This window comes from Marmota monax, unplaced genomic scaffold, assembly GCF_021218885.2.
Source record: "Marmota monax isolate L192 unplaced genomic scaffold, Marmota_monax_Labrador192_F-V1.1 WCK01_AAM20220418_F8-fsc00885, whole genome shotgun sequence".
NCBI lineage: Eukaryota > Metazoa > Chordata > Mammalia > Rodentia > Sciuridae > Marmota > Marmota monax.
In genome coordinates this window covers 1-8523 of record NW_026692995.1, presented here as the reverse complement: position 1 = coordinate 8523, position 8523 = coordinate 1, and the positions used below count along the sequence as shown (strand labels likewise).

The following is an 8523-nucleotide window of genomic DNA, read 5'->3' as shown; positions in this document are numbered from 1 at the left end:
CCAATTAAAGTGTACCTTCCTCTCAATACATGTTGCCACTTCAATCACTAATCATTGAATTATTTGCCAGGGGGGAATGGAAAACCCATATGCTCTTTTGTCCCATCAAATTTGTCAATTTTTCACCATTAACCAAAATGAGACAGGTTCAGTGAAAACACTCCAATTGCCTATAGAGTTAGGTCTATACACTTTGAAGCCCGACATGGGAAGCTATGGCTAGCATGGTTTTTAAATAAAATTCAAGGATCTTCTCTCCCTGTTTAGTTCAGGTGCAAGTACCAGGAGACCACAGCAGCATTTAGGGAATACAAGAGTTCATTCCTGAGGAGAATATTTGGTAATCATACTTATGGAGAAAGAGGCAATCTCACCACACAGCAAGGCTCTCCTAGCAGGTGGAGCAGGCTACCCTTGGGTAGGATAAAAATGCAGCCCTCAAAGGCCCTCTGCTCTAAGCAGGAAACAACTGTTTGTGCCAGGGCCTGGGTTGTGTGGCAAGCTCAGTATAGGCCATGGAATTCTGGGCCCAACAAGAATTCTAAGGAGTCAACTACAAGTCCTGAAATGGCTTAAAAAATTGCTTTACTCTTTATTTACCAGAGAAGCGAACAGGGTGGTAGATAATCTTCCTTTTGTAAGCAACTGGGTAGGGCACCGACTGTTTGAGCAAACTAAAAAGAGAAGCAACTCCTCTAACCCCATGAAGGCTATGAAGCCAGTCATCAACCTAGGGCCTCTCAGCTCCAAATTCACCCTTCAGTGTATGTTCTCTGATAAAGAAGGGATTCTTTAAGCATCTCTACTTCAAAGTAACACCAAAGAGCAGTATGCTATGCTTTCTTAGTAGAGGGCACTGGTGGGATACTGAAAGAGAAACTAACTGGCCCTCCTACGATTTATAAATGGCTTTCACAGTTGTGGATTTGAGAATATTTTTGGTGGTCTGTCACAGACATGGGCCCTCAGCAGTTGTGTGGATCTGATTTGGTCTGTTGATCAGTTTCTTGTGGCTTTCTTGGTAAGATCATCCTGTGTTTCAAGTCACCTGTCCACAGTTTCTCTCTACATATTTACCTCCTCCCACATACTCAGCTTTATGCAGTCCTTCCATCACTGCAGCACTCCTGATACCAAGATCCCGGTCCCACCTCCACCCCCGGCCCCCACCTCCACCAAATTGTAGCCACTATCCACAGGGCATTTTTACTCCAGGCTTCTCACTGAGCCAGGACTCCTCACTCCTACTGCACATCCCCATATACGTGTCACCAGCTATGCACCATCCCCATACTACAATGCTCTGGGGAGTTGCTCTGTGACTATACACCAATTCGGTTTCTGTACTCCACCTCTGGCACTGGCAAAACAGAGGAATTCTCCACCATCCAGCAGATTCTTTTCCAATCAAGTGTGAACTCCAGTCTCGGGGAGTTGCCCACATTCTGAGATTGTCTTTCTTATGGAGCCCCTGCTTCCATCTTTTGTTAAAACTTATATGACAGTTTTATAGCTCTTTTTTTGTTGTATTAGACTTCCTTGGTCCAGACTGTATGCTTTCTATGTCGTGATTGGATCCAGATTGCTACAGAACACAACATCTATAGCAAATATCATTCTTAACAACGAGTTAATAACTTTTCTATGTTCATATATGAATGCACAACCAGTATAACTTCACATCATGTAAACAACCTCAAGAATGGGAAGCTATACTCCATGTATGCATGATATGTCAAAATGCATTCTACTGTCATGTAAAACTAAAAGAACAAATAAAAAAGGAAAGCCTATCATATATTTCTAAGCAACACATTTTAATAAGTGAAATTGACAAAATTATGCTATGTACATATATGACTACATCACACTGAAGTTCGCCTTTATGTAAGTCTATAAAACACAAATCAAAAAAAAAATCTACAAATAAACAGAAGGAAGACCAGGAGAGTAGAGGAGAGGAACAGGGGAAGGAGAAGAAGAGGAAAAGCAGAAGTAGTGAGGACTCAAGGGTAGCAACTTATGTATTACATATGTAGGATAATGTCTAATAGAACCCCAACATTAAGTATAACTAGAAGACACTAATAAAAACATTCAAAAATCAAAAAATTCAAAGATAGTATTTGCTAAATATGATATGCCTAGGATAAAATGTCACATGTTCAGAAAAATGTTATAAAATATAGTCACACTCAAAGAGATATATTATTATTATTATTATTATTATTAATGGTTATCATTGTTATTATTACCAGAGATTGAACCCAGGGGTGTTTAACTAGTCAGCCACATTATCAGTCCACTTTTTTAATGTTTTATTTTGAGTCAGGGTCTTACTAAGATGCTCAGGGCCTTGCTAAGTTGCTGAGGCTGGCTTTGAACTCACAATCCTCCTGCCTCAGCCTCCACAGCTGCTGGGATTACAGGCATGTGCCATCAAGCATGGCTTCAAAGATATATGATTAAAAGAAGAGATATGCCATAGACATGAACCAAACATGTAGTACTGAAAAGTAGTCAAATCTAAAATATCAACACAGTCCTAGTTAGAATCCCACCCTGAGAGACCCTCGGGCCTACAACTTTCCATGATGAATTGATAACTTAGGTACAATGAAATGGACCCCAAATAGTTAAGGTACATTTGGAGACCAAGGTAAAATTGACTCATTCTATCCAAATATTGCCACAGTCTGGCTGGGCACAAAATCATGAGCCACTCAAGCAGGAACAAACTTTATTTTTGAAACTGCCGCCAATGCCCCGTATGCTCCCAGGAAGATTGCCGACCAACCCACGCAGCGTTCTCCCGGACCCCAACAGGCGTTGAATATTGGTCTTTGGTAATTAAGTTAGTGTTGTATTTCAAATACTTAAATAGGTCCGTGACACATAATAGAGTGTATAGGAATTAGCCCAACCATATGTCGATACTCAATTAATGGCACCATAAACCAGGTAGAAAATGGAAGACTTTTCAACAAGTAGTTCACTGAGAAAACTGGATATCCACATGAAAGGAACCCTATTCACCACCACCATACACAAACTTCAAGTGCAAGTGGATTAAGACATGCCTGTGAGAGGTAAAACCATGTAAATTTTAGAAGACGATACAGAAAATAATTTTTGGCCCAGTGTTGCTTAAAACAGAAAAAAAAATCTCTTAAAACATATTAAGAAAGTATAGTATTAAACTGGGCACAGTGGAGCATGCCTGTAATCCCAGGGGCTTGGGAGACTGAGGCTGGCGGATTGTGTGAGTTCAAAGTCAGCCTCAGCAATTTAGCAAGGCCTAATTTAGTGAGACCCTGTCCCCTCCCTCCCTCCCTCCCTTCCTTTCTCTCTCTCTCTCTCTCTCTCTCTCTCTCTATATATATATATATATATATATATATATATATATATATATGGGTGAGGATATATATGGGTGAGGATGTGGCTCAGTGGTTAAGCACCCCTAGGTTCAATTATTCCTGGTACCAAAAAAAAAAAAAAAGTTGAATCACTAACCATGAAGAAAAGAATGATCAGTTTGACTGTATCATAACTAGGATTTTCTGTTCAATAAAACAGAGCCCAAAGCAAGTGAACACACACGCACATGCACCCACACACTCACACACACACAAGGGAATAGCACAGCCACACTTATGGATAATGCACAGGAAATTTTGTGGAAGGAGTTAAATTTGGTCCAGTCCTCCCACAGAAAAGCAAACCCCAAAGGTTCATAAATATGGTAATGTGATAAAGCTTATTATATTTGGGGTGTTGTCCACAGCCATGTTGGCAAAGATTAAATGCTGGCAATATTTAGTGTAGGTGAATAAGTAGGCCAGAGGGATGTCTATGGGCTGCTGGTGCGGTTGAAAATTGGCACAACCACTACAGAAAACAATTTGGCATTGCTTTGGTAAGCTGAATATATGTATATCCTATGGATCAGTGATTCTATTCTGGGATGTATACTCCGGAGAGGCTTTTACCCATGTGTTCCATGAGAAATGCACAAGAACAGACATAACAGCCAAGAACTAGAAATGACCCTAGTGTCCATTTATTGTAGAATGGAATGGTATAATCACATCACAATCACTGTTTATAAGCATAGACTGGGACGCTAGTCAACAATGGAGACAAAGGATTTACCCGCAGCTACTGTGAACAACATGGATGGGTCTCTTACATACGCAATAAACATACAATAAACGCTGAAAGAAGAAGCATGCAGTGTGATTACATTTACATAACTTCATATAAAATGCATTGTTTAGGGATGCATACAAAAATGGTAAAGCTATAAAGAAAAGTACTGAAAAGATTATCACAACATCAGGATAATGACTATATATCCACTGGGACTATGTGGGCTATGATTGGGAGGAATAAAGTGGCTGTGTTCTGGAAGGCTGGCAATGGTCTATTTCTTGACCTGGTTCCTGATTTACATGGGTGTTACTTGAATAAATCATCTAAACCTACAGTGTGTTTTATTCAGTCTTATATATCTCAGATTTTAAAAATGCTTACTCCAAGAAAAAATGTAACAGAAAGGAAAATATGGGTTGTAGAAATAAATCTTGATGAGGTTTGAATTGTTATGGATGAAGAAAATGTGATTTTTCCAGTCCAGAGACCAGCAAGTGTCCTCTCTCTCTCTCAAAGGTGAGGGGGGCCAGGGTTATTTAGATGCTAAGTACCCCATACCTAATCCTCACCCTAAACCTTTCTCCTTCCAGACATTTCACCCTATATTTATGTTAACTGCCTATGGCAAATCAGTTGGAGGATCATCATCACTAATGAGATCACTAGGCATCAAAGGTCATGTCATTAGAGTAAGACTGGGCAACCACACTTCCATGAGAGCAGGTACCCCAGTTTACTGCATTTCCTGTCAGTCCACAGGCATCCATGTGCTGGAGAAACTAGAGTAAACCAAAGAATATCTTCATTGTGTTGTGAAATTGGACATGAGCTTTATCATGGTGATAATGGTAACTGATGATGGAAGGGCAAAGAGTTGGTTTAGGTTGAGCACTGTACAGGGAGAACCCAGGTGCAGATTAGGTTTTCCAGATCCCAGCATATATTGTGTAATTCTCCAGGCTTAGCATTTCTAAGCAGAATGGTGCTAATGTGTTTTGGCCCCATCTCCTATTCTATTCTCTGACAAAATCCTATGTGGAAAAATTTTCCCAGGACCTTGCTTAAGATAATTCAGAGTATAGAAGTTTGGGTAGGGGCATCTGCAACAGAAATCCTAGCACTGTGGTAATTTAATGGTGACACATACTTCATTTTCTCAGAAATTTTCTCTCATCCCTCAATCCATCCAGCCAGTCAGCCGGTCAATAATTTTTAATCCACAAAATGTATTAAGCAACATGCCTATTGCCAGGAGAGGTTGGGGTGTGTTCATTTAGGTATATACAATGTGGTTGTATATTTACGTTGCTTTTATCGGATAGAAACCTAGGTACTCTAGAACCAATACTGAATGAGCTGTCATTTCCTAATTACCTCAAAAGACCATCTTGATTACTTACTAATATAAACTGTGGAACTTATTTATGCACATCAGGCTCTGAGTCTGGGCTTCCTATTTGTTCCAGAAACCCAGTACCAGAATATTTAAATCACTGTGGCGTTAAATACGTTTTAATATCTGATAGGGCCACTTTCTGCGCATTGCACTTTTTTTTTTTTTTTTTTTTTTTTCCCTCTCAGGAACGTGTTCGGGCCCGCGGCAGGGGGCGGGGTCGCGCCTCCGCCGCGGCTCCGGTTCCAGCCGAGCCTCACGGACGCAGAGATGGAAATCCCGAGGCTGCTCCCGGCTCGCGGGACAAGACAGGGCAGCGGCGGTTATTGCCCCGCGGGCGGCGGCGGGGTCCACCGAGGCCCTGACCCGCCGGCTGGTCAGGCCCCCGCGCGGCGCCTTCTACTGCTCCGGGGGGCCCAAGATGGCGGGCCCGTGCCGCGGAGCGAGGAGGCCCGCAGGGCCTCACGGGGCCGGGGCCCGGGCCCAAGCCCGAGCCCGTTGGCGCCGAGGCCGAATCACCCGAGCGGCGGCGGCGACGACTTCTTCCTGGTGCTGCTTGACCCGGTGGGTGGCGACGTGGAGACTTCGGGCACCGATCAGGCCGAAGGGCCCGTGTGGAGGGAGGAGGCCGAAGCGGGCCTGGGGCCCCAGGGGGACGAGAGCGGCGCGAACCCCGCGGGCCGCCCTGCGCTGGGCCCCCGCTGCCTGTCCGCGGCCCCGGGCCCTGCCCCGGTTCCGGTCCCGGTCCCCGTCCCGGTCCCGATCCCGATCCCGGCTCCAGCCTCAGGCCCGGGCCACGGGGCGGCCTTCGCAGGCACCATCACTATCCATAACCAGGACCTGCTGTTGCGTTTTGAGAACGGCGTCCTCACCCTGACCACGCCCCCGCTGCCGGCCTGGGAGCCGGGGGTCGCGCCTTTCCCGCAGCCTGGGGGTCTAATTGCCCCTCCGCCAGCCGGGTTCCCGCACACCGCGCAGTTGGGTGACTGCCCAGAGCTGCCGCCCGAGCTCCTGCTGGCCGAGCCGGCGGAACCTGCACCGGCCCCGGCTCCTGAGGAGGAGGCTGAGGGCCGGGCCGCCGCCCAGAGCCCTCGCGGGCCGCTGGGCCCGGCCCCAGGCGTGGTGCTGTACCTGTGCCCCGAGGCGCAGTGCGGACAAACCTTCGCCAAGAAACACCAGCTGAAGGTGCACCTGCTGACGCACAGCAGCAGCCAGGGTCAGAGGCCCTTCAAGTGCCCCCTGGGCGGCTGCGGCTGGACCTTCACCACATCTTACAAGCTCAAGAGGCACCTGCAGTCGCATGACAAACTAAGGCCTTTCGGCTGCCCGGTGGAGGGCTGTGGCAAGAGCTTCACCACTGTGTACAACCTCAAAGCACACATGAAGGGCCATGAGCAGGAGAACTCCTTCAAATGTGAGGTGTGCGAGGAGAGCTTCCCCACGCAGGCTAAGCTCAGTGCCCACCAGCGCAGCCACTTCGAGCCAGAGAGGCCCTACCAGTGTGCGTTTTCCGGCTGCAAGAAGACGTTTATTACCGTGAGTGCCCTGTTTTCCCATAACCGCGCCCATTTCAGGGAACAGGAACTCTTTGCCTGCTCTTTCCCTGGCTGCAGTAAACAGTATGACAAGGCTTGTAGGCTGAAAATTCACCTGCGGAGCCACACAGGCGAGAGACCTTTCCTTTGTGACTTTGAGGGCTGTGGCTGGAATTTCACCAGCATGTCCAAACTCTTAAGGCACAAAAGGAAGCACGATGATGACCGGAGGTTCACGTGCCCTGTAGAAGGCTGTGGGAAATCTTTCACAAGAGCCGAGCATCTGAAAGGCCACAGCATAACCCACCTGGGCACAAAACCTTTCGTGTGTCCTGTGGAAGGCTGCTGTGCCAGGTTTTCTGCTCGTAGTAGTCTCTACATTCACTCCAAGAAACACCTGCAGGATGTGGAGACTTGGAAGAGTCGCTGCCCCGTCTCCACCTGTAATAAACTCTTCACATCCAAGCACAGCATGAAGACCCACATGGCCAAAAGGCACAACCTTGGCCAGGATCTCTTAGCTCAGCTCGAAGCTGCAAATTCTCTCACGCCCAGCAGTGAGCTTACCAGCCAGGGACAGAATGATCTCAGCGATGCAGAGATAGTGTCTTTCTTCGCTGATGTGCCTGGCAAGAGTTCTGCTGCAGTGCTGGACACCGCATTGGTCAATTCTGGAATCCTGACTATTGATGTGGCTTCTGTGAGCTCCACTCTGGCAGGGAATCTGCCTGCCAACAATAATAATTCTCTAGGGCAGGCTGTGGACCCTCGGGCCTTGATGGCCACCAGTGACCTTCCTCAGAGCCTGGATACCTCTCTCTTTTTTGGAACGACAGCTGCTGCTTTTCAGCAGGGCCCCTTAGATATGGATGATGTCTCCAGTGTAAGCGTGGGGCCACTGGGGTCTCTGGGTTCTTTGGCAATGAAAAACTCGAGTCCAGAGCCCCAAACTTTGACACCCAGCAATAAGTTAACAGTGGACACAGAAGCTCTGACTCCTTCGAGCACCCTTTGTGAAAACAGTGTTTCAGAACTACTGACACCAACCAAAGCGGATTGGAATGTACATCCTGACTCCGACTTCTTTGGACAGGAGGAAGAAACCCAGTTTGGATTCCCTAATCCAGCAGGAAACCATGGTTCTCAGAAAGAAACAGATCTTATCACAGTGACTGGCAGCCCATTTTTGGTATGAATCAAGTCTATTTGTTACTTGCCATGTGGCTTACTTTATTAACACTCAACTTTGAGGGTCTTCTGGACTGAAGGGTTTGCAGAAGAACACATCCCTGGACTACAAGCTTGGAGATTTAAATTCTGATCTTGAGTCTGGAACTGACAAGTTCTGTGACCCTGAGCAAGTCACTTAACCTATCTGAGCCTTAATTTCCTTATTTATAAAATGATGTGCTTTGAATGCATTGTTTCTAAGCTCTTTTC

The 8523-nt window shown here is 46.3% G+C and overlaps 1 protein-coding gene across 1 annotated transcript; it reads left to right on the top strand.

The window, feature by feature from the left end:
- Positions 1 to 5754: 5754 nt before the first annotated feature.
- On the top strand, positions 5755 to 8509 carry Zxdb (zinc finger X-linked duplicated B). Its single transcript, XM_046452665.2, has one exon. The coding sequence runs from the start codon at positions 5819 to 5821 to the stop codon at positions 8276 to 8278; it is 2460 nt and encodes an 819-aa protein (XP_046308621.1). The 5' UTR covers positions 5755 to 5818; the 3' UTR covers positions 8279 to 8509.
- Positions 8510 to 8523: the final 14 nt, after the last annotated feature.